The sequence below is a fragment of the Peromyscus maniculatus genome, chromosome 18 (genome assembly GCF_049852395.1).
Source record: "Peromyscus maniculatus bairdii isolate BWxNUB_F1_BW_parent chromosome 18, HU_Pman_BW_mat_3.1, whole genome shotgun sequence".
Classification (NCBI taxonomy): Eukaryota; Metazoa; Chordata; class Mammalia; order Rodentia; family Cricetidae; genus Peromyscus; species Peromyscus maniculatus.
The window spans coordinates 14,261,559-14,288,063 of NC_134869.1; the positions used below are offsets into that span (position 1 = coordinate 14,261,559).

General features: G+C 41.2%; 1 protein-coding gene across 6 annotated transcripts in view; it reads right to left on the reverse strand.

Annotated features, from left to right (window-relative positions):
• The window catches only part of Ano4 (anoctamin 4), a 394,739-nt gene that overhangs the window by 18,041 nt on the left and 350,193 nt on the right, over positions 1 to 26,505 (reverse strand). For all 6 annotated transcript variants that reach the window (XM_015998459.3, XM_015998460.3, XM_076554596.1 and 3 more), the window contains 10 exons: positions 25,403 to 25,485; positions 22,838 to 22,978; positions 20,573 to 20,737; positions 13,760 to 13,796; positions 11,337 to 11,448; positions 10,129 to 10,186; positions 9,899 to 9,996; positions 7,729 to 7,871; positions 1,999 to 2,151; positions 681 to 828 (listed from right to left, as the gene is read on the reverse strand). In XM_015998459.3, the coding sequence (XP_015853945.3) occupies positions 681 to 828; positions 1,999 to 2,151; positions 7,729 to 7,871; positions 9,899 to 9,996; positions 10,129 to 10,186; positions 11,337 to 11,448; positions 13,760 to 13,796; positions 20,573 to 20,737; positions 22,838 to 22,978; positions 25,403 to 25,485 (1,138 nt within the window). The remainder of the gene's footprint in view (positions 1 to 680; positions 829 to 1,998; positions 2,152 to 7,728; positions 7,872 to 9,898; positions 9,997 to 10,128; positions 10,187 to 11,336; positions 11,449 to 13,759; positions 13,797 to 20,572; positions 20,738 to 22,837; positions 22,979 to 25,402; positions 25,486 to 26,505) is intronic.

The window sequence follows — 26,505 nt, forward strand, 5'->3', positions numbered from 1 at the left end:
GAGTGGGATTATTATTCTGACTTTAGGGACTGTTAGTGTATGCTAAGACTTTTTGCAAAGTATAGAAATAAAAGCTAGGTGGCATATAATGACACTTAGGATTTTATCAGACTACATATATGTTAGTCTGAACCTCAGAACACAGGAGTGTGTCTTAATTTGACTGGCAAAATACAGACACAGGTCTGATCATAGCTAAGAATAAATAATCTTCATACTCTACAGATATTTATTAAGTACCTTTTGGGTCCTAGGTACAGGGTTCCACAATCCCTGGGTAAAATTTGCAGTCTCCACACCACAGCAGTGTGAATCTCAGGTAGTAATTATCCTGTTATAAACTCATATCATTTCCATAACTACATATTACACTAGGTCACATGCTGTTTTTGTTGTTTCGCACATTAGGATCTCACACATTTCTGAATTCAGAGTTGGCAGGAGTCAGAGGAAAATGTAACTCCCTCCCTCACATTAGAGTCCATCTGAAACTTGTCTGACTTGTTTGAGCCCCAGTCCTTTTGTAAATGGGATGTGTTTTCTTTGGCTGACAGTGTAATGCTATAATTTCACTTCCCCTACTACAGACCTTGTCTGGGCTTGTGTGTCAAGCTTCTCTCTCTGTGTCCAGCACCACACAATGGCCAACAAAAGTTTCACAATCATTTTGCAGCACTTACTTTTGCCCGGCTTCTCCTTGGCCCGCACAAGGTCCATATTTATAAGCATACACCAAGCGAGGGATAAAGTCAGATGTTATTGCTATGACAAATGCATTCGTAATAACAGAGAGAATTCCGATGCCTTCGAGAATTCCATACCAAATTCCTATTCAAACAGAAATGTGGTATTAGTTCCTCCAGAGGTAGTAAGAATGAAAAACAACAAGGCTGACCCACCTCTGATAGTCCTTTCCATCTTTCCAAATGCCTCTGGCAACAAGGAGTTAGAATTTGTGTTTCCAAACAGTTTGGAATTGAAGGAATTTCTGTGGTTCCATGCATGTGCCAATGTACTTGCAGCTTATTGGTCAACACCAGATATAAGTCAAAGAATTCTGGCCAACAGGACATTCAAGTGCCATCTGGTAAGATCAGCACACAGTGTCAAGCCCCTAACAGACTGGAAACTCCTCAGTGGTCCTGACCAGGTCCCTTCTGTTCACCTTTGCCGACTGTCCCTGATGCACTGGCCCAAGCCAATGAGTAAACACTTGCTTCATCTGGAGGGTCAGAGGCCACTCTGAGAAAAAGCATCTCCATCAGCTCCCGGCCACACTCATTGGATGGTGTCTGCCTTGTGTTCAGCACTGGATGCAGACTTGTATCAGACAGTCCCCATCTCAGCAGCTCTTGAGAGCACAGCATCTAACTCAATGTTATCTCCAGTCAAAGACCAAAGCTCATGTCTGCCTCTAAAGAATCAGGTTTTACTCCATGTGAGTCAGGAGAATATCAAGGAAAGTGGGGGTGGGGGGGGCAAACAGAAGGTCTGTTTTTAAAACGATGAATCAAAGTTTTAGATTCTAAAGTCTTACGGTAGAAATAACCTAACTAAGAATCGATTTAAGCACAAATTTATAAAACACTAGAAATCTAAACCAGTCTAACTGGGCAGCTTTATTTCTTGTATAATATTATTTAAAACCAACATAGTTTTTTTTCTTTCAAAAATCATTTGAACCCTCTTACATGCAAACCTTAAGGATTCCTAAAGTGCACGGCATTTATTTATTTATTTATTTATTTATTTATTTATTTATTTATTTATTTATTTATTTATTTATTTATTTATTTTTGAGACAGCCCTGAAGGGCCTATGACTCACTATATAGACCAAGTAGGCTTTGAATTCACAGAAATCCACCTGCCTTTGCCCCTCCAGGGCTGGGATCAGAGGTGTGTGGCACCGCACCAGGCAGGCTTTTCAAGTTTACATGGAAGATGTTTCATATCTTCAAAAAAGAAAAAAAAAAAAGCATCCCTGAAGGCAACTTACCTATGTCTTTGGCCCTGGAAGCCAAAGGCCTTCTCCACTGCGTAACGAACTTGTAAGCATCAAGTCGGATTTCGATGATGTTATTCAGTAAGGCCAGAAGTGGTGCAAGAGGAAAAGCTGCTACAAAGATGGTTGTGAATCCGAACTGAAGGACTAGAGAGGGAAAGGAAGACAATGAAAGATGTTAGTTTTCCATCGCTGCTTCAGAAAGGTTCCACAGTCCCCATGTCAAATTTACAGTCTCCACACCACGGCAGTGTGAATCGGAATGCGCCGTTGTGCTACCATATTTCCCCCCATCATTAAGAATCATAACTGAAAAAGTATAGAGACAACTAGTCAAACTAGTGGAAACACACGAACTGTGGACCCATAGCTGAGGAGCCCCATGGTACCGAACTAGGCCCTCTGGATGAGTGAGACAGTTGTTTAGTTTGAACTGTTTGGGGGGCCCCCAGACAGTGGGATGGGGACCTGTCCCTAGTGCATGAGCCGGCTTTTTGGAACCTAGGGTATATGATGAGACACTTTGCTCAGCCTTGGTGCAGGGAGGAGGGGCTTGGACCTGCTTCAACTGAATGTACCAGGCTCTGTTGACTCCCAATGGGAGACTTTGCCTTGGAGGAGGTGGGAATGGGGGGGGGGATTGAGGAGGAAGACTGGAGGGGGTGGCAGGAGGGAGGACAGGGGAATCCATGGTTGGTGTGTAAAATGAGTAGAAAATCTCTTAATAATAAAAAAAAGAATCATAAACTGAAGGGATCTCCCTTACAACAAGATAGATAAGATTGGACAAAGGTATTTCCTTGGCCTGAGAATGGAATCTGAGTGGCAAAAAGCTCATCTTGGATCTCAATACTTTCTAAATGTCATTCACTAATTGATGGAACCAGGGCTTCTTGGCAGAATGTTTGCTTCTAGGTCATGGTGGAAAAACACAAGAGGAGCCTGGATTGTCTTATGATGTGAGAAAATGAAGAGATGCTCAGCAAACGATGGGGGGGGGCATCAACAGGACAGATGTGTAGGCATTGCCAACAGCCGACGCTGGAATGATGGACACAGCAAAGTCCTAGCAGCACTGGATCATAAGCTCAAGGCTGTCAAAGTCATGGTGACATAAACACTAACAAACATAAACTGAAAACACACAGGGAATACAGTGGGGCTCTTCTTCACGGTAGAATTTAATTCATAAACACAGAAGGAATGGAGAGGACAGAAAGCCACCATTAATTAAACTTTTTGCTAACTTTGCAGCCATGGGAGAATACTAAAATTAGTGGGTGGAATATTGAAAATGGTTTATTTGTATATTTCTGTCTCCTCACATAATATTTAAGATATGCTAATATAGCCCATCCCTGATATGACGGTCTTTTTTTCCTCACATTTTTTCTGCTCATGGTCCTCACGGGTGGAAACTAGATCTCTGCTCATTCAGCCTTCAGAACCATTAGACCCCAAGGTCCATCAGTGGTTCCTCATCACTGTCTCCCACATCTCCTTCTTCCCCACCATCCCTACTTGAGTTCAGACTCTGGCTACCCAACTGGCTCTGTCTCTCCTGACTGTCACCTCTCTTCTCCACTGTGCTGTTATCAGTCTGCACGAAGTCTTGGTTCTAGGCCATTGTTTATCATCTCCCTGCAGGAAAGGCTTCAGAAGGTCCTCACCACCTACAGACCAACTCCTCCTTTTCTCCATGCCATTCTAAGATCTTAGTGATTCTTCCATGCAGATTTCTAAAATTCAAGTTCAACCATCCATCATGTCCCAGATTTAAAAAAAAAATTCCTTTGCTCTGGTCACAATGGACTTCTGGTGTTTTGAGTCAAAGATACACTTAACGTCTCTATTGATAAAGTGATGAAATGCAATTCGTCCTTTAAGGTTAAGCTCAACTGCGCCCTCTCCTGGAGACGTCCAATAGCACGGCCTCCTCTGGTCGCCTCCACTGCTGCCGACCAACACAGAATGAACTTTATTTGCCTTTATCTCTCTTTACCTTCATTATACTGGGCTTTGAGAAAGTAAGAATGGGGGCCTCATTATGTTTCTCTTTCCCACATACACACTGGAGTGGTTTGTGTATGGAAGGGACTTGTTAGGTACTAAATAATGCTGGCTCACTGACTGACATATAATGACAATGATGACAGGCTGGATGACAAAGAGGGCCAGCCCGCCCCTTAGGTCAAAGTAAAAACCATGACAATGACTCTCAGAAACATAGATATATAAGAACACGTCTTTAATCTGAGAAATGTATAAAAATGCAGCCGGCATCATTAATAACGGTAATGTATTGGGCATTTTTGCCTTCCTGCTAGGAGCAAGGATGCCTGTGGCAGCATTATAAGGATGGTTTTAGTGCAGTGCAGCAAGGTTAACCCAAATGTTTGGTGATTAGAAAGGAAAATATAAAACTACCATTATTTGTAGATGATGTGGGAGAACAAAGTCAAAAATATCTATGAACTATAATTGATATTAGTTTTCAGAAGGTTTACTTCATACAAGGTCAACATACAAACCAATGATAACTTTATATAGTGGCAACAAAATAGAAACCAAAAGTAGGGCCATGTGTGCAGCTCAGTGGTAGAGGTTGTACTTAAAATTCATGGGGCTGTGGGCTCAATCCTCAGGATAAAACAAAACAAAGCAAAACAGAAAAACTCCATTCTCCAAACACTATAGAAACAGAAAAAAATTGTGAAATCAACATTAGTTGCAAAATTTATCAACTTCTTAGTAATAAAGCTAACTTATGCAATACAAACCCTGTATACTAAAACTACTGCAAAAGTGTATAAAGATAAATGCAGGGATATATCATATTCATGAATTGGAAAATATGTATGTATTGCTCAAATTGTCCTACGGGTTTAACTAAATCCCAGCCAATACCTCAGCAAAAACTGTTGTTTTTAAAATGGAAATTAGGAACGTTAATGTAAAATTAGTTGGAGCTAATTTTGAAGAACAAAGTTGAAACTTGTACATTTGAAGAAAGCCTTAAGGATAGGCAGACAAGCCTTCAGATACTTGACTTGCAGCGGCTTTATCTGACATGTGGTGGTCTGGATATGAGATGTATCCACACATCTGTGATTGAACACGTGGTCTCCAGCTGGTGGTACTATGTGGGGAGATTGTAGAACCTTTAGGTCAGTGGTTTTTAACTTTCCTATGCTGTGACCCTTTAATACAGTTCCTCACATTGTAATGACCCCCCAGCTATAAAATTATTTCATTGCTACTTCATAGCTGTAATTTTGCTACTGTTATGAATCGTATTGTAAATCTCTTGATAGGCAGGATATCTGACATATGACCCCTGTGGGGGTCATTACCCACAGGTTGAGAACCATTGTGAGCATTGGCATCTAACTGGAGGAAGTGGGTTATTGGGGGGTATGGTTAATATTTAGTGTGGCTCTGTTTCCAGCCCATTCTGTTTCCTGTTTGGATGAGATGTAAGCTGACATGGGCTTCTGCATACACGGAGCTGTCTGCCACAGTATCTTCTCTGGCATGATGGACTGTGTCCCTCACACCAGGAACTGACAGGAACCTCTCTGTTACTGAATTGTTCCTTGACAGACATTTTTTTTTTTACAGTAATGAAAAAAAATCAACTAATACAGGACTCATATCTACACTATGTAAATAACTTCTACAAATCACCAAGAAAAGGACACCCCCCCACACAATCATGGGTCTTGATAGAAACTTAAAGAGAATATTCAAATAGCCATACGCATATGGAAGATATTTGGTGTCATTAATTGCCATAACTTTCAGATTAAAACCACAACGAGATGCTACTATATATCAAGTAGAATATTTAAATAAAAACTTAACAATTTTTGAGTACATGGATGTAAAAAGTGGCACAGCCCTCTTCACCTGCCCTTAGAACAGGATATATTTGTGTCTAAGAGAGTGAGTGTGTGATGTTCCTAGAAAACGGCACTTATAAAAATTATTGGGTGAGTTTGGACTGTGGACAATTGTCTGCCAGTCACTTGCCTGCATAGATGTGGCTACTTCATGTATAAGTCTCTGAAAAGTCATCTGTAGACTTGAGATTTAAATACTTTCTATTACTTTATATTGTAATCCAGTAAGTTATAGTATTTAATAACATAATAAATCCAGGAAATAATTAGGAAAAAAATCAAAATGAAAACAAGAGGAAGCAGGAAGGATTCCTGGGTCTGTCTGTGATGCACCTCATATTGTTTCAAGCTGCAGTGGTACCGCAGGAGCTGTAGCATGCCATCCACATAAATGCTTCTTTCCAGGAGCATTATTGTTCATTTCCTTCTTTATGGGGGAAAGTCTATTAAGAGACTCAAAATTGGTGATTTCTCTTAATGAATTGCCATTATTAAGCTTTATTATTAATGCCCACATTGATTTCTTTTCCAAGTTATATCATTCGGCCATTCTATAATTGAAACTCCAAAAGCATCAATAGATACTTAGGACAGAAGCAATCTAAGAAACATTAAGCATCAATTCTACTGCTTTTTTAATTTTCAAGTTCTCCCAGCTAGGATCGCTTCCTTTAGAAGTAATTCATCGTGCCCAGCTCTGCTCCCATTTCACCCCTAGGTTGCAGAGCTTAAACAGATTTTCAAAAGAAGAGAGTGACTATACACACAGTATCTGACAAGGCATCCTCATTATTATTATTTCTTCCCCAGATCCATACTGAGACTAACTTGGCTTTGATGCTAAAGAAATCGGATTCTTTATGTGAAGCCCGGGTTAAGCATTCCTCATTCTCTGCCACTTTCCTCCTACAGCAAAAATGGCTGCCCCTACAGACTTCCCATGATTCATGCTTCGGCAACTATGACAGTTCCTGAACTTGCACTTCCTGTCTCTGGCTCTTCCCCCATTAGCCTATGCACCCTTGAAAGCTGAGCACTGTGTCACACTCCCTTTCTCTGTCTCTGGTGCCAAGTGTAGTTGTTTCTTTGGCATTGAGTAAAGCTTAACAGATGTCAGCTGGATGTGTGAGTCAATCAGTTTGAGTAATGACTCTTTCTGTTTTTTTGATACACTGAATTTCTCAACATTTTTTTTTCTTGTCTATTTGGTTCCATAATAAGGCAGTGTAGGGAGGTAGGGAGATAGGACATAGTAGGAGGTCTTTGGGTTATAGGGTAGAGTCTTCATGAATGTCCTGAATGGATCAATGTGTGTGTGTGTGTGTGTGTGTGTGTGTGTGTGTGTGTGTGTGTGTGTTAAAGAAAGAGAGAGGGAGGAAGAGAGGGAGGGAGGGAGAGAAATTGAGAGAGAGAGAGAGAGAGAGAGAGAGAGAAAGAGAGAGAGAGAGAGAGAGAGAGAGAGATTGAACCCAGAACTTAGAACATGCTAAGAAATCTCTCTACTCATAAGCTATAACTTGAGCCCCTTCTCATGGTTCAAGGAGAGAGATACAATATCATGAAGGATTTGAACTTTGTTCATTTGTTGTACTGGGGAATCTCACTCAGGGCTTTGTTCATACTAAAAAAGGACTCCACCAATGAGCTATAACTCCAAAACTGGCTTTGAATATCTTAGGATTTTGTTTCCCTTTCACACAGTGCTTGGAATGCCCTCACACCAGAATCCCCTTACATGAATGGCCAGATAATAACAGATGTACATTTAATTGAGTGTAGCTGGAGAGCATTTATAATTAAGAGGCAAAACAGATTTCCATACTCATTTCCAGGTATTCATCGAAGAGTCCATAGGCATTCATTGGCTGAAGATTGTAATCCTTTTCCCATTGTGGGAAATTTATTTTCCTTTCAGTGCCATGTTCTTGTCGAACTTTTCTTCTAGTCCACCAATTCTGAATTAACCTGGGTGACAAGATTAGTTTCTTATAAAAACACACACAATTATTCATGAGACTTAAGTAATGAGAAAGAGGAGAGTTAGCATTTGGAATGAGTCAAACCCAGCTTCACTCAGGCAGGAAGCCATGTCTGGAACTAGAAAGAATTCTGCATACCTGAAGCACTTCTGTTTGCGAGTAGACAGAATGGGTGACCAACTTATTTAATCGTCCATGAAATGGTCCCATGTTTAGAAATAGTTGGATAGAGGGCTGAAAGCACCTTGAGTTGACTTGGGGCCAAGGCAACACCGGGATGTTCAATGGTTAGAAGGTCTAGCTTGCGTGGCTGAAGTCTGAACCCGTACCCATTAGTGGTCCTGGCAGATGAGTTATTATGATCAACATATTCTGACTTCAGGGACCTAGAGAAATCTGAAATCACAATCATCCCCCTCTCCTGGCATTTAGGTTCCTATAATTCCTTATGAGAAGGCTCAGGTGCTTTTGACTCAAGCTGACTCCCATGGGATGCAGCTCACTCTGAGACTTGAAGCTGAGCTGTTTGCCCTCAGCAGGATGCAGGAGTACATTGTATAATATGATAAGAGACAGAGGAAATGCCACAGAGGAGGCAGGTCTATGAGCTGGAGCGTTCCAGAAAAAAGTGACAAGTTTTTAGTATTTCCGAGAGGACAAACGAGGGGTGGCTATCAGACATACCCTGCTCACCTCACAGCTCAGCTGCATATCCCGAGTCACCCTTCGACATTTCGATTAGATTCGATCAAACATTCCAGAAAGGGAAACATCATATTTCCTTTTTTGTGTTTATTTTTTAAAAGTCTTATAGAAAACATTAGACACTTGGAGCAAGATTTTAAAACTTGAATCTAAGAACAGAAAATCGTTGGCCTTGCCTCTGACGGGGCCCTATGAAAAGACCTTCCTCATTCAGCAAGTCCCAGGCTCCTGTTCTAACTGAGTGGTCTTCCCTCAGTCCTGGAGAGCCATGTCTCTCCAGAGTTACTGAGTTGACATGGAAACCACCTGGTGGAATCCTGTTAGACACAGAAAGGTGGCTGATCTGTGTCCTCAACGCCAAGCTAAGCAGGAGCTGTCAGAGCCAAGTTCAAGGTTATCTTTACAGAAATGACACAAATTCCTGGTCACTGTCATCAACCAGAAAATCTTACCACTGGGTGACAATATTTTTACTGGTAAAAATATGCACTTTAACATCTCTGACATTTTCTCCTTTTTCAAGTTCCTTTTATGTGACGTCTGAATTTACAGTGCTTTTCTTTCTTTGTTTTAAATTAACATTCTTATTTACCATGGGAATAGGGGAATAAAGATCTTGTGATAAATAGCTAAGAACCTACAATACTGGAACCCAAAGAGCCAAAGACATCATTAGAGCATGCTACACTCACCCAGCCAGTGTACGCACATGCACAGAGGCCTCACAAAGAATGCTAAGTCAGTTTTCTGTAAGAGTGACTACTGATAGGTCAACCACGCTCCCACCCCAAGAGTATTTGGGTAGCATGATAGACTTAGAAGGAGAAGAAAAAAGAGGACACATGAATTTGTTTAGATGGGTAGGGAGGTGGGGATGGATCTGGGAGGAGTTGGGAGATGAGAGTGAAATTATTAAAATATACGAAGTTCTCAAAACATTGATAAAATTAAAAAAAAGAGAATGTTCACTTTAATTTGTATGTTAGGCTAAACCTAAAAGAACCAATGTTTATTATTTTTAATTAAAAATATATTGCTATTTGTGTATGGGTGTGTGATGTGTGTAGACTGTGTGCCATGGCATTCTTTGGGTCAGTTCCAAGAACATCCATTTCATGTTGTCAGGCTTGGGTGGCAAAAGCCTTTACCTACCGAGGCATCTCACTGGTCCCCGGTGTTTACTGTTTTTATGACGGCATTTGAATCTGCATGTGACATACTGGGTTAACTGTCGAGTCATAATGCTTACACTCAGAAATGCCAACCATGAGCCACACTGCCTCTCCGTGAGATAGCTAAGGTACTTACGGGTAGCCTAGTTCCATGAAATTATTCCAGGTCTGCTTTAGCACCATTATAATACCCATTTGCATACAGAGATCAATAAGGCATCCGCTGGGGTGGCACTGTGAGGCAAGCAAGCAGAGATACAGCAATCAACAAAGAGAAGAGTGACAGTTTTCTAGTCTGCACAAAGCTGCCTGAAGGCTGTTTAATGGGAGTCTGTTGGGAACAAGGAAAAAGGAGAGAGTACTGACCTCTTCTAGCCTCCACCTGTTTATCAGTCTCAAGTAGGCACCTGGGTGTCCTGTAAATCTTCAACACAGAAGCAAGCCGTTAGCATTCTGTAGGTTTAGGCTTTCGGTGAACATTACATTCAAGTTGGCATATCCTCTAAAGTAAATGATGGGAGCCCTTAAGGATCAAGTCTGCAGGAATGAGGAAACCCTCCAGAGCTGTCATTACTTGAACTTCTGGAATTCTCCCAGGAGCATTTCTCCCCTGGCCTTCCTGCCCAGCTACTGATGGGAGGGGCCCATTCCTGCTATTTCCTATGGTTTTGAACATTCCTGTTCAACACACAGCCTGTGTAAGCAGAAGCTACGTTCCTGCATTTACCCACATTTGATCTTCTGAACACCAGGAGTGTGGGGTTTGTTGTTGTCATAGTATTTGACTAGAGTTTCATGCTGCTGCTGAAATAGCTAAACAACAAAAGAGAGGCCACTGCATCCATCCCACCAAACGGGCCTCAGGGCCTCAGACAGGTAGGAATCATGCATGCATCAATACAGAACAGGGAATCTCTCCAAAGTCTTCATCCCTGCCCGGTTTCAAGTTCCCTAGGAAGCCCTGGCTTCTCATTTCTACCCTCTTCCCTGTTGGGGCATTCTTCTGTGAAGCCGGGGACTTCCGCCATACTCCAGCTTGTGTCTCCTTATGTCACCTGCCAGCTTAGGTGTGACATCCACAGGCTTGGTTCAGGGGAGATGGGAGTCACAAGCTTTTCAATCCATTGTTTCACACATAAACTATCTCCTGCTACTTAGCTATACAACCAAAGAGGTCCAGGGACTTTTGGGTGGAGGCTATTTCCCAGGAAGTGCAGTGGCTTTGCAGTTTGGGAAGGGAAAGGAGGTGGCTGATCTTCTCGTTCTTTCTTTTCTTTTAAAAGTATTTATGTTTTTACTTATTTATTTTTAAAGTTTTTTTTCATTTTACATACCAATCCCAGTTCCCTCTCTCTTTTCTTCTCCTCCCTCCCTCCCACATCTCCCCATTCCACCCCCTCTCCACTCCTCAGAGAGAGTAAGGCCTCCCTCGGGGAGTATACTAAGTTGAGACAAGACCAAGCCTCCCCCCCCCAGGCTGACTTGATCTTCTCTTTCTACCCTTTCCCTGGCCATCAGGCTCTGAGCAATCCACTCCCACCAGGGCTGGGAGCTCACAGAGAGGCGCTTCTTACCTTCCGAGGAAGAATGCAATGTAAAACGTGGAGCTGTTCAGATTGACAAACTGAAAAAGAAACATTTTCAGGGTAAAGCTGTTCTCCCACTCGGACTCTGTGCGAGGCTGTTCTGTGGACAAAAGGGAGCAGGGTTTGAGAGGCTGAACATGACCTCCCCCTCCCTCCTCCGGCTCTCCCCTCCCCCACACAGAGTCAGAGGGTCTTCAGGAGGCACTGGAGCTTCCAGTTTGCTGACAGTTGACCTGATGTGCAGCAGACCATGCAGGAGATAGACCTCCAGCTCACAGACCAGCTCAAAGAACAGTGTGGTCTCAGGTGGTTACAGGCACTTCTGAAGGAAGTGAGCACCCAGGTGGTTCTGCCAATTGAGTAGGGCATGCTTTGCATCAGAACCCCATCAAGCGCCTAGTGATTCTTTACCTCAGCTCCTATATATCTCCTGTCACGTGAGGGAACTGCAAATCCCAGGACACCGGGCATGTTTGTCTCCTAGGCCTTTCCCCTCATCTGCTATTTCTATCATCCTCACAGATAAAAACCAAAGGATGGCCTCATCTTTAGAGCTTTCCCCATATACCACCATCCGCGGTACACATCTGTGACCTCAGTCGGGGGCCAACTTGAAGCTCATCATATTTTGACTTCCATAACACAAATACCCTTTGGATACTATGGTGTGAACCAAACTATGGAGCTGATTGCTCCTGAGGTCAAGGCTCCAACTTGACACCTCCTGTCTGACCCACTTATCTTTCCGAGGAACTGACTCCCAAGCTCAAGCAGGGTCAAAGAAAATGTACTTAAGGCAATAACATTTTCTCTGTTTCCACATCCCCCCAAGCTTCTAACTGCACCTTTAACATTTCACCCCATCAATTCCTTTTCCATGACTTAAACTCAGAATGCTTCCTGGGAGTACAGCTGAGAAGGGGAGAGGGGAGAACACCTCAGACCTACAATGATGGAAATGTCAGCATTAGAACAAGGCTGTGCTGCTGTGGAAGGAGGAAACCCCGAACACTTCCCAATGGGTTGAATTTCACGTCTGCAAACTGGGTTCCTAGTTATATGTGAAGGTTTTATCGGCTGTCAGCTGGCTGGATTCTCATTTATCTCCAATCATGACATGGTGGCCATCTTTGATCCAGTTGCTCTGGGACACAGCCTGACAATGGCCAATTCCCTCTACCATGGTTAATCTTTTTCCTTTTTGGTAAAGGCACAGTGGTGATGGATGACGCCAGTGATGTTAAAGAAGATAGATACAGTAAAGTGGCCATCTCTGCACAGCACATCTCAAATCAATAAATGGATTCAGTGGTATATGGCTATTCTAAAAAAAAAAAAGTACTTTGGAATGTCTCCCCTTTGGACAAGCTATATACGGGAGTATATTAAAGCAAGCTACCTGTGGGAGCATGTGATTTTCTCATTGGCTGTAGAACAGCCAATATCTCATTATAAAACTGAAGCAATTTCTATACCTTGAAAAATATAGTAATGTATACTTCATAGCTGGCTATCAGATTGTTCTGATACGTTCTGAGGCCAGAGAAATGTTCTTAGAGACCATTTGTTTACATGAATGTATTTCCACAAATGTTGATCATCATTGCCCTGACTGCATTCCTGATCTAAAAGGTTACTATTCTTCAAAATTACTAACTTTGAAAACTTGACACTTATACAGTTTTTATTTTTTTTTAATTTTGTCTAGCATGTCTCAAACTTTTGAGCTAAAATCATTGGTCTGCTCCAGCCTCCTGAACTGCCGGGGACAATGAGTACACCACTGTGCTTTGCAGAATCCACCTATAATTCTAAAATTCTATAATTCTAAAATATAGGTAATAGCTAGTGAACACGTTTGAAATGATCCTGGATACTTCCTACATACGCACTTTTGCGGTGCTATTTTCTCTGTGTACATAAGGGAAAAATAACTACTTTGAACTTCATTTGCTTATAGCACATAAGGGATTCGACGGGTTTGAAAAGTACAGAATGAAAAGATCTTATTACTAGACACATTTAAATTGTTTTGCTGAAGGGAAAGAATAAAGTGTTGCATACAATCTTCAGTAAAGGGGTTATTTCTTTTTTTTTAAATATAGTATTTTTATTAACTCTGAGAATTTAATATATGCATTTAATATATTTTGATCATATTCATCTCCACTTTCTCTCCCTAACTCCTCCCAGATCTACCCTCCATCTTGTCCCAACTTCATGTTCTCTTTTGTTAAAAATAACCCACCAAGTCCAATTTGCATTGCCCATAAACTCATGAGTGTGGCGCCACCAACTGGATAGTGGTTGGCTTACCAGGAGCCACAGCGGGGCTGTTCATTTCAGCATCTGAGAAAGGAAGCTTTACTCTAGACCCAGACTGCACTACACAGCAGGAGGCTTGTACTCACCTAGATTGGTCAGAAGGAGCGCGACTTTTTCATAGAGCTGTAAAATAAATTCCACACCTTTAACAAATGAACTCTACCTGTTCTAAAGCCTATAACTGTAAAGAAGACAGGCAATCAAGTCATGAGTGAAACTTTTTTTACTCTGTGTTTCAAACAGTGGAAACATTGTGAGCAACTGCACACTTTCGGGGATAATCGGAAATGTATAAGGTCTTCTTTCTGATTTTAAACATCTTGCTTCCTGTTTTGGGGTTGGTAATTCTGTAGCAATGAGACTAGCTGCCACTAATTACCAGTTTCCTAAGTGAGGCTGGACAGTCATCACATGCCTGGGTGTCAAAAACTGAAGGCAAAAATCCTGCATTGGCTTCTCAGGTAAGGGCCTGTCATTTTATTGTGGAATGCTGTAGATTCTACATTACAGCACTCATAAATGCCAGAGTGAACGGTCATTGTGGGAGACTCCCAGAGCATGTGGTGCCGCCTCTCCATCAGTGCACAGGATGCATCCTTGACTCACCCAGCTATCTGGTTGACAGATGGTCCTCAGAGGGAATGGAGGGTGTATGTGTGTTTGAGTGTGTGTGTGTGTGTGTGTGTGTGTGTGTGTGTGTGTGTGTGTGTGTATGTGTGTGTGTATATGTGTGTGCACATACAAAAGCACAAGGTTGTTCAATAAAATATGGCTATCAGATATTTTCCAGAGAGGAACTAAATTGAGAGAATAAAAACTCCTTTCTCTGAAAAGATGATAAATGAAAAGTACATTAATGTGCTGAACAATATGAAAACTAAGATCACAGATTGAAGTATTTAACACACATTGCTTACAATTCCCCAGGCTGAATGCCAGCATTCCCTTTGGGAAGGTGTGAGGTTTGACTATATTGCTTCACGTCTCCTTGAGATCACGGCTCCCTTATATATAGGTGGAATGGGTTCGAACTAATTGACATTAAAATCTTTCCTAATTTCTGAATTCTCTTCCCCAAGATTCTTGCTTACTGTGGAGCCAGGCCAAACACTTCGATTGTATGACTCCAAACATTCAGCAATGGCCATTTGCTCTATTAAGGCATGTGATTTTTCTATACAAAGATATAATTACTAAAGCCTTAAAATTAGCTTTAGCATACAGAAACCCAGACTCATGGAGTCCAATGTTAAAAGAGATTGGTATAATTACAGCTAGAAATTACGTGATGTAGATTAGTCATATTTCCTTTGACCATAAAAACAAAATCTCTGTAGACAAGAGATTAGAATAGATGCTTTAGTAAAACTCACTTTAGCATTACAAAATACGCTATCATTAAAACTGCTTAATTACATAATTGTCAAAGAATATTAAATGTGCCTGGCAAAACACTTTCCTGAAAAGTATAATTTTGGCTCTCAGTTTATTCTTTATCTTTTCCACATAACACACCTTTGTTAACTTGTGACATCTATCTCAAAGGTCTCTGGTCTAGTCACCTGGGTATGAACACTGGAAAAACTGGCATTTGAAAAATAACATAGATGCGATTTGTACTACCTTTGGGGAAAATATAGTATAGAGAAGGATCCATGGCATCAATGAATACATGGGGAAGGGGGGAGGAGAGAGGGAGGGAGGGAATGAGGGAGAGAGAGAGAGAAGAGAAAAGCAGGAGACCTTGGCTATGTATCAGGAAAAGGTTATCGGTGGAGAGGGGCTCATTGTAAGTAAGGGACCCTTAGGTGAGTGTTTATATAAAACAGCTCATTTCTTATCAGTCCATTAAGATATTGAAAAGATGGATGGTTTATTCTGATAAGGTCAGCAGAAAAAAATTGTTTCCAAACTTAATGAAACACATTATTTCCCCTCTTTAATTCAACCTTTATCATTGTATAATGGAATTCTTTATCTTTTTAGTACTTGTAATCTAGAGCCCATCTTATTTAATATGGTCATGACTAGTCCTGCTTCCTTTCGGATCCCATTTGGGTGACTATCATCTCTTCACTTCTGCCTTATGGGTAAAGCAAATTTCTTTAAGAAACACACAGTTAGGTGTCATTATATTAGCTATTCTGTTGCTCTGTCTTCTAATTGGAGATCTTAATCCATTAACATGTAAGGTAATTACCCCAGGTTAGATCTTGCTTTAGCCATTTTATAACTTGTTTTACAATGTTATTAGATACTGTCAAATATGGTTGTTAATGTCTGTAACTGATACAACACTTTAAGGTAATTTTCAAAATAAGACAGCTATAGATACTTCTAATCATATCAGCCTGATCAATGCTTGTGAATTTGTTCTAATGTAAATAATAGTTTCTGATTTACTATATTTTTTTTTGTATCAACATTATGTTTTCTACTTTTTACAGCATGGTGAAATGCCTGATTCACATCCATATGGATGAATAAAAAGGATTATTATAATCTTTGCTTTTCTCTCTTGTTGGTCTACTTAGTGTGAAAGCACAGTTCTGAGATGCCATGTGGTCACTAGGGAAGCAGAACACAGTTGAAACAGTGTGAGAAAAAGAAAAATGCCGGTTCCCTTCACTCTGTTTTGAAACTATTTTTTAAGACGCTGAATAAAATGCAAATCAATAAACGTGACTTAATCAGTCATCCAGAGACACTGGAGTGTTAGAGTGCAAATAACTTGGTAAATATAAATTCTATTTTTAAGCACATACACAAAAGTAAATATATATCACAAGATCTTGAAAATAAGCACCACGTATAAATTTGCTTCTTTAATTAAGATTAGACAAACTCAGTAAAAAGTCAGAAACAGGATATGTTATACAAAATAATTGCACAAATTTTCAAATAAATATAAAAAACAATCTATTCCTCGAGGTTTTTATTGTCAGTTAATATAAAGGGTTAATAATTAACATCTAAATCTTGATTTTTTTTTTTTAATTTTGAAAAGCCGTACTGGTCAAAAAATTTAAGTAGTCCAAACCAATTTAGATAGCCGTTAAAAATAACTATATTACTGGATAATAAAAATATCTTAAATTGAGTATTTTCAGAAGTCAATAGAGAATTTCGTTTTTCAATGCTTTTGGCTATGCTAGGTTGTGTTCCAGTCATTAACTGGCCGTCCATTAGGCTGCGATTGTTTCCGAAGGACTTAAATTATTACGTTTTTATATTCTGATGAAAACTCTTCCAAACTACATTACACACTTGGCTACTCTCATAATGGAACTCACAAAGCTTCGGGGCAAATGACAAGCGTGTAAATGTGATGCTGGGAAGGGAGAGAGACCTTGGGGGGGGGGCGTAGGACAATCGGCCACTGAACAAGGGTCCTGGCTGTGGCTGCTTCCCGAGTTCTTATGTGCTGGTTCTCTTTTCTGTCACTGCTGTTCTCACTGGTGTCTTTTACTTAGGAATATTACGCTATTTTAGTCTGAGGTTGTCCGGAAAATCGGAATACCAAAAGTGTTCCCATCGCACCTAAAATGAAAAATATATCCGGAAGTGATGCCTCTGACTGACACACTTTAGTTTAAGTGTGTGGGTTTCGGTAGGACGAAACTTTGTTAGAAAACGTATCGGTAGATTCATGGCTTAGATCTCACCACACAGTAGGTGTTTTGTAATGCCAGCAACTGGATATTTTGCCCACTCCATACACCTTCTTTCCCATTTCGGCTTACTTCATCTTTTCTTGATCATCTTTTGAAGTAGAGATGACTACATCCTGTTTTCTAGCTGCATGAAGTATTTCTCTGATCATGGCCCCAGACAAACACATACATCTAGATCCAATGCACACAGTCTTTTATTTCTTAAAGAGGTATATAAATTAGATTATTATTATTTATTATAATTAGTGCTGGAAATGGACTCCAGGGCCTTATATAAGTTCAATATCCACTCCACTACTGTGTTACATCCCTAGATTGAAATAATTATTGTTTTTTTGAGACAGGGCACTGTGTAGCTGACCTCAAACTCATTATGTAGTTGAGCCTGGTCTTAAACTCCTGATCCTGCCCCTGGTTCCCAAGTGCTGGAATTACAGTTGTGTGACATCACACCCAGTGTGTGAACTTCCAAGGACTGGGTCCAGGCAAACACTCTCCCTACTGAGCTATATCTCCAACTAAATTAAAGTTTTGATAAACACTGAAATGAAAAGACATTGGTTAAGACTACAGCAAGCATTCGATCATTGTACCCCATGAAGACCCAGAAACTTTCAAAGCTCTACTGTTTGGTTAAGTTACTATGAATCACCCTCCTTCACAACATATTTCTCACAATCAACAGGAAGACTAACTGAGCCAGAGGGTATGGGGCATCAAGGGACATCAAACATCTATTTTCAGTCTCCACAGGATGAAGCACCCATGAAATCATCACACCAAACAATTAGCAATGTTTTTACCCAACCATTTCTGATTTTGAAACACCATTTCCTAAAATAGGAAGTCCTTATGATTTAACAATTACTAGCAATGAGCAATCTGCATTTCATTAGCTCAGTGATTACTGGTTCACTTAGTAACCCTAGCTAAGGTTGTTTATTATTGGGTGGGTCCAATTCTCTTGGGAATTACATGGGATTATTGGTTATGGAACTCAGATGTTTTTCAGAGCTCTTCCTTTACTAGGTGTTTTTTTTTCACTTTTTAAAATATGCTTTTAATTGAAACAGAATTATACCACTTCCCCCCTTCCTTCCCCTCCATCCAGGCAACCCCCGATATGCTATCATCTTGAACTCCTCCCAAGCACCCCATTCTCAAGTTGATGCATTTTATTTATGTGTGTGCACAAACACATACAGATCCCACCTGCTGAGCCTATTTTTGTTCATGACAACCTACAGTGTACACCTGTGGGAGAGCAGGATAATGCTACTTGGCCTTCTAAAAGTCCCAGTCATTTGTAAAGACGTTGGCATTTCAGCACGATGAGTCATAATAAAGATGCAATTCAAATGAGCATGGGCGGAACAATTATGAGTTGGACACCTAATTCATGCCTGACACAGTGTTCAGCACATATTTTATCTCAACTATTTCCTGCTATAAACCTCTAAGGTCAGTATTTTGATGTACATTTGACCTCAAAGCCTAAATTTGCCAGCTGTTATTTTTGTTGTTGTTGTACAAATGACAAAAATTTACCGAATGCCTGCGATGTGCCACGTGCTTCTCCAGATCCTAGGGCATAAGAACAGTAAAAATAAAACAAAGAGAGAAAGGGTTCTCCTCTTTGAGACCTACACCCAGAGGAGAAGACATTAAATGAGATCAGGAGTATAATAGAGGGTGACCGATGGTACAGAGGAAAATAAAGCAGGCGTGGAGGTGGGGAGTCATCGGATGGCAGGGGCAAGTTGCAACCTGAAACACATTGATGGGAAGGAAGCCTTTATTAAAAAAGTAATATTTGAACGAAGAGCAGAGGAAGGTGAGAGGGTATACTACGCAGACCCTGGGGAAGGGAGGGACAGAATGTTCCAGGAAGAGGTAACAGCAAGAAGACATGAACACATGAATTTTTACATTGAGTGAGAAGAAAAGCCATGGACCTGTAAACCTTTGGAGGAGTCACATGCCTGACCTACATGCAACACGGTCCATGTGGTTTCTGCGTTGAGTCAAGATTGATGTGAGCCAGTGTAGAAGCTAGGAATCCAGTTAGAAAGCCATTGAGACAACCCAGCGAAGAGATGCTGGAGACTTGGCTCAGGGATGTGTCAAAAGTGGTCTAATTCTACCTTTGAACTTTGGTCCTTTTCCTGGCCTTGTTCTTGCTGAAATTACAGATGTGTGACACCACATTTTGATGGAGAGAGAAATGGATGCGTGAAGGATATGCTAGCTTTATTTGAGACTAAACAGCTGCAAGAGAGAGGCTCTGAATGGAGCTGATAATTATGGGAAGATAGGGAATTGTATTTGAAAGAAGAAATGAGAAAGCAGGGCCCTACAAGTTGGTTCAGCACATAAAGGCACTTACATCCAAGCCTAATCACCTGACACATCCCTGGTACCCACATGATAGAAAGAAATAACCAACTCCTCAACGTGGCCCACTGATTTCCACATGCATAACATTCTGCATGTGTATGTATGTGCATTCACGAATGTGAGTGCATGTACACACATAAACAAATCTAATAAAACATTTTAAAATGAAAGTGTTGGAGACTGCCTGGTCGGCCATTTCACATGCAGGTCTGATGCTCAGAGGGGAGCTCTGGCCGGAAATATGTGATTGCAAAAAGTCTGCCACCAGCTCGAGCAGCGTGTGTCATTCTGACGTTTTACTGACATGGGTATCTCAAAGGATGCACTGGATACCGGCTGCTCTATCATGTTCTGAATGAAGAAGGGTGGAGGCCAATACTGCTGAGCTACATTACAGTCTCTGAGCTGGATTTTCTAAACACACTCTTGGATTTTACCGAAGGGAAAGTCAATGCCTGACAGAATTAACAAGGGAACTGAGGTTCTGGGAGGTTTGTGCCTTGTGCAGATAGCCCTGGAGCCTGGATTTGAATTGAGTTTTTAATTAATTAATTAATTAGTTTTTGAGATAGTGTTTCTCTGTGTAGCCCTGGCTGTCCTAGAACTCCCTCTGTAGGCTGGCCTCGAACTCACAGAGATCTGCCTGCCTCTGCTGCCTGCGTCCTGAGTGCTGGGATAAAAGCCGTGCCACCCCGCCCCCCCAAGTGTTTGTATCGAGTTCTTAAATACAGACCTGCTGCCTCGAGGCCAGTCTCTTCAGAAACAGAAGGAAACATTACAGCAGCGCCCCGCCCCCACACTTGGCTTGTTACCTTGTTGTCCACTTACCACGTTCAGTAGCATAATGATACAAAAGTTGATGCAGACTGCAGTCCCTGTGGTTGCAACCTGAGAGTTATTCCTGATTAACGCCCACTTAAAGGCAGCGAAAGTGCTGACAGTCACCACCCGGTAAATGACGATCCCGAACACGGCAGCGATCACCACGCAGATCTGGAAGGAAGATGGAGAAAACCCAGTGAGACCTGAATGTCAGGTGCTAGGAAGCAGATTTGTGTTCTGATGAATAACGAAAACCAAGTGACGGTGATTTTGCTTCCAGACTGTCCCCGTGAATAGGGACACAGAAAAATCTCTGGATTTTCTGACAGAGTAGGAACATCACACTGTTTGAAAGCTAAAGACCTGCCCAAGGTAGGGGGTAACAGTTTTTAAAGAACAATTGAGTGATCAGACCAATGCATACTTATTATAGAAATGTATTATGCTTCTGATTACAATAGCTTGTTTCCTGTTCCCATTATTGTAGGATGTAGGTAAAATTCTTTTTGTGTTCTGCAAGGCTCCTCGACCCACAGGACACCATTCTCTCTACTCTCTGGGAACCCTGGGCATTTTCTTCTTTGTGAAAAAATATTATTTATTTATTTCTTTATTTGATGAGTGTGTGCATGTGTGTGTGGAGGGGGAGGCATGCATGTCATGGTGCATGTATGAAAGTTTGAGAACAACTTATGGGGTCAGTTCTCTCCTTCCACAATTGGGTTCCAGGGATCAAACTCAGGTAGTCGAGCTCGATGGCTTTGCGTACCTTCATCTGTTGGGCCATCATGGCAACCCACAGACATTTTCTCATTGCTTCAAAGGAGTTACACATTTTCAATATTCAAGACTATTTCCTTTGTCTATAACACCCATGCACTCATCTCCTGCCCAGAGCGCACACACCTGTACACAGCCTAGGAAACACCCACACCTACCCCTTTGTCTTAGCTTGAGAACCACTGGGAACTGAATCTTTGCCCTGGCACAAGAGCATTGTTGTTGTTGCTAGATTATGGCACATGCACTAAATGGGTGTATCCTCTTCCAGGATACTACTGATGATTTCTAACAATTGGTTGGATTATTGTCACTTTCTCCCACTAGAAAGTAAGGCCCAGAGGCAGTGACAAGTATCTGTATACTCCTGGTATGTGCTGTTGAATAAACTAATGATGTGACAGACACACAGTATCTTACAGTTGGATACAAACCTAGACTGAAGCATCTTTTGTTGAAGATTCATGATACTTGGGAATAGCTTATGGTCTATCTTCTATCTTTTTATAAGCTAGACAGAATCTGAGACCCCAAACAGGTTTGGAATTTTCATTCAGTGATTCCTAATAAAGACCATGGCCCACTTCACTATCTAAAGCTGAGTTTTAAATCCAGTTCCTGCAGTAATAGCCACTGATTTATAGATTCCTTTCCTTACAGTATTTCTGTATAAACTTTATTTTCTGCTCACTTCTGGTGTGAAATACACAAAAACCTGGAGTCTAAACCTTGGCTAGGACTGACCAGGATGATAGGAAGGAACATAATAATGGTTAAACAAATATCTGAATCCTAGTGCTGATGATTGGGAGGCCGACGAAGTCCACATTGAAGGTCATACATGCAGGGCTATGAGGGCAGACAGGGCTTGAGAATCAGAGGACAAGGCTGAGTTCTAGCTACAGTACTAGCCACAAGTGTGACTTCTCTACAGCCTCAACTTCCTCTGCTTTCGGGTCTGTGTCTGTAGAACAGGAAAACATAATCTATGCATCTAGACCTTCTATGAGAAATGCACCAATAAATTTAAATGTGTGTGTGGAAGCAAAACATGGCATTATTGCTTAGAAGTGGTACCCAAAGAAGGGTATGGGTTTGAACCCTTCTTTGCAATCTGCCTCTCCTTTCAATTCTGTATTTCTTCGCTGGCTAAAGGAGCAGATTGTCTTGGTTCGTGGAGGTTTCACCCTATATACTGTCCTTTCAATAGAGCACAGTGGGGCACGGCAAGAGGGAGGAACAGGAAATCGGAATGGGGCACTTCCTTATGAGCAGACCCTAGGCAATCCCTTAACCTGCCTCATCTGTCACATGGTCATAGCGATGTCACCCGCGATCCATCCACGACAGCAAATGCAGCAGTGAGGATTAAACCGCAAACTGTGTGAAAGCACTCTATGAGATCGTGCAAGCACCCGGCATGATTACTGTTGCTATATCAGAGGTTTGTATCTTATTAAACTAGAGAGATTCCTTTAAAAAGTTTCAAACCATGAAGAATATTCCTGATGCAGAAACGATAAGTCTGCTGCATTTGTCAGTAAATGCTTGATAAGGTTCTGGCTTGCCCGAAATGGGATTCATCCGCTCTTTCTTGGAATACTTCGCTTCAAACTGGGGGCGTATTTCTTCCTGAAAGACAAGCAGACATACCCATATGTGCTGAAGAGTACTCACAATAGGAAACATCCTTTTACCCCACCATAAAATGGAATCTGTGGCTGCCACACCAATCAGCCAGTCAATGAAGTAGGCTTGCAAACACAGCCTTAAACATTTGGAAATTGATCCCTTGAAGAACATCTGTTAATATGGTGATTAAGGTTCATTATCTTCAAAACCAATGGAACTCATTTTTCTTGATAAACTCTCCCTGAAGAGGGAATGATATTTAAAACTGACTGCCTGTCCCAGGCCTAGTGTTTTGGAAATTGTCACTTTTATTGCTGGGTAATGACATGGACAGTAGAATAAAGTCTTCTGAGTAGGCAAATGTTCACAATCTATTTTGTGATTTATACTGACAGTATCATTCTTAGCTTTATTTTTAAAGCCAAAAATAGTTTTATTTTTGTGTGCCTAGGTTTAGGTCACTAAAATCCATTGTGAATCTACATTTAATAAGCTCTTATGGGAGGCAATTCACCCTTAACCATAGATACTAAATGTAATCTTAATTGCCCAAACACCTTCCAAATGGGGCTGTATCAAGGCTCCTTCAATCCCAAGTCAAGCAGAGATTTTTGTTTCATTGAGCTGAGCCCTATCCCAGTGTGACCAGCTTCCAACTAAAAAGCAATTATGGGATTAGGAAAAGACAATCAGCAGGAGATCATACTAGAGCACTCCTGGTTAATTAAGTGCACGCTCTACTTGAGTGAATTGGGGAAAAGAAGGAAAATGAGCAAACCAGATGGGCTGGAGACTAAGTCCATGCTGACAGATCAGATGAAAACAGAGGCAAGGGAGACAGAAGAGAATTATGGAGAATGGAGAACAGGCCTAGTCTGAGAATAGCCATACTCTGTAGGAAGACATGTTTACAGATGTCCTCGGCCTTCTTTCATTTTATTTCAGGCAGTGAAGTTGGAGGATACAGAGATAGAGATTCTTCTGTTTCCTCCGGAAACTCTCAGTTTCTTAGTATACAGATGTAAGAGCTGCTGTCCACGGTCTCCTCGTTGACCCAAGCATTGCTTCCAAACCCAGAAAACCATTTTCTGAAGAAGGTTTATGAAGCATAGGAGTGACTGCCTTTCAGAATTCTTACTAAAGAATTCCTGAAAAGCCCCAGTGTCGTGTATCAAAGTTCCTTGTTGCATGTCTTATGTAGACGCGACAAAACGAAAAGGAACTAAGCAAAAAACAAAACAAAAGACAAAACAAACAAAACAAAAAAAACAACAACAACAAAAAACCAACAAAAACAAAACCCCAGCACATTCACGGAATATGAAGAAAACCTGTCAAAATTATCTCCCTTGTCAATCCAGTCACAGAGCTAACATTTTCATAATCTGTGTTTCTAAAAGCCTTCTGTTAATATAAAGAAACACACACATGTTCCTCTAGGAAAGAAAACACCCATAGTGGCTATAATAATATTATACTTTTATTACATGACTCACAGGCATATCAAGGCTCTGATGATTGGGGACGAAGGGGAGCTCTGAGAACATAAGGGTTAGGAAAATGAATGAGGCCCAGAGAAAGTAGGGTCCAGTGGAAGGGTGTGGTAATCGAGTCTAGTATGAACAAATTGGTCACGAAAAGAGAACCAGAATTGGGCACAGATTGGGAAAGAACACAATATACTGAGCTAGATGAGGAAACGGGGAGCAAAGTGGTGGGAAGGAGGGCAGGGAAAGCAGAGCCCAAAGGGCCGAGCTTGCCCTCGTTGGCAGCTTGATCTACAGTTGACCCCACATTTGTCCACACCACCAAGACGGCTACCTGGAGCAGCTTCTTCTCGGCCTTTAGCCCTGGATGTAATTCTGAGCTTGTGCATATCTAGGGGCTGGTGTGGGTCCTGGGCTCACAGAAATGTTTCCTTGAGTAGTTCTCTAAGGAGGTGTGTTTCACGTGCCAAGTGATCGTAAACAAACAACTGCCTTCTGCTAAAGTAAGAAAATGGATGATCTGTAAGGACTGTCCTCCCGAATCTCATGTTTCTGTGTCTATTAGAGAAATGTCTCTTGACCAGTGGAATTTTAATTCACTAATGTATCAGAATGGGTACATCAAGCTCATGGGTTTGATGGCAGTATTGCCAAATGATGGCAGCCTTCCTCATCTCCTGCCTCGTGGTAAAGTTCCATTATGTAACCCAGGCTGGCCTTGACTTGAGATCCTCCTGCCTCAACCTCCCAGATGCTAGGATCATAGGTATGTCACCCAGACCTTCTTTATATAACTCTAAACTTCTTTCAAAGACAGGTATTAAAACTGCTTTCTGGATAACCCGACTTCCATCATTCAGTGGAGGGCAGCAACTCAAGGAGTGCATTTTTAGGGGGGGGGGTGTCTATAAGATATTCTGAGGTAAGTGGTACAGACCTCCTCCTCCTCCCAGTCTATCAGATCCCAGTCGTAAGCAATCACTGCTCGGCGTCTTTTCCAAAATTCCAGGAAAACGGTGGCTGGAACAAACAGAACAAAGATCGTTTCAAATAAAAAGCAATAGTTTCAGTGAATGAGGAAGGCACTGCAGACAATGTGATTGTTTGGGACCTTTTTTGTTTTTTAAACCAGAATTTCTAACTTGACACCATTTAATCAGGAGAATTTTTTTTTTTTTTTTTTTTTTTTTGGTTTTTCGAGACAGGGTTTCTCTGTGTAGCTTTGCGCCTTTCCTGGAACTCACTTGGTAGCCCAGGCTGGCCTCAAACTCACAGAGATGCGCCTGCCTCTGCCTCCCGAGTGCTGGGATTAAAGGCGTCCACCACCGAATCAGGAGAAATTTTGATAAATACTAAACTTGAGTCGAATACAACGAAGTTAGAGATTTTGCCTGGAATTAAAGTAAGATGGCTTGCAAGCTGGGGTAGATTTAACATAGACAAAGATCTTGGAATTAAAAGTACAAGAAACTTTCCTGACAATATCTTGGCTACTGATACGACATTTATTTTTTTAAGTATAAAAGGCATCCAGGAATAGAAAAACAACCCCAAAACTCAGCATACAGTTGATGGGCAGTGATTTCTTATTCCCAAATTCTCTTCAGAGGAAAGTATATAAAATACCTTAACCACATTTAGATATATGTAAACACATTTGTACCTAATGTAAATATCCTAGCCAGGCATGGTGGTGCATGCTATTGATCCCAGCACACAGGAGGCAGAGGCAGGCAGATCTCTGTGAGTTCCAGGCCATCCGGGTCTACATAGTGAGTTCCAGGACAGTCAGGACTATATAGAGAAACCCTGTCTCACAAAAATAAAATAAAATAAAAATCCTTTTGTTATAAGGATATTAAAGTGTGATCGAAGAACATGTAGTCACAACTCTTAGATTTTTTTTTTCCATCAACCTCACCAAAACAATAATATCGAAGTTTGAAATTAACTATGCTTCTCTTTTGTCTGGTAAATTTTATGACTTCTACTTACACTGTTTGACTGAATGGGCTTTACAGGAAAGATCACCAACTATTC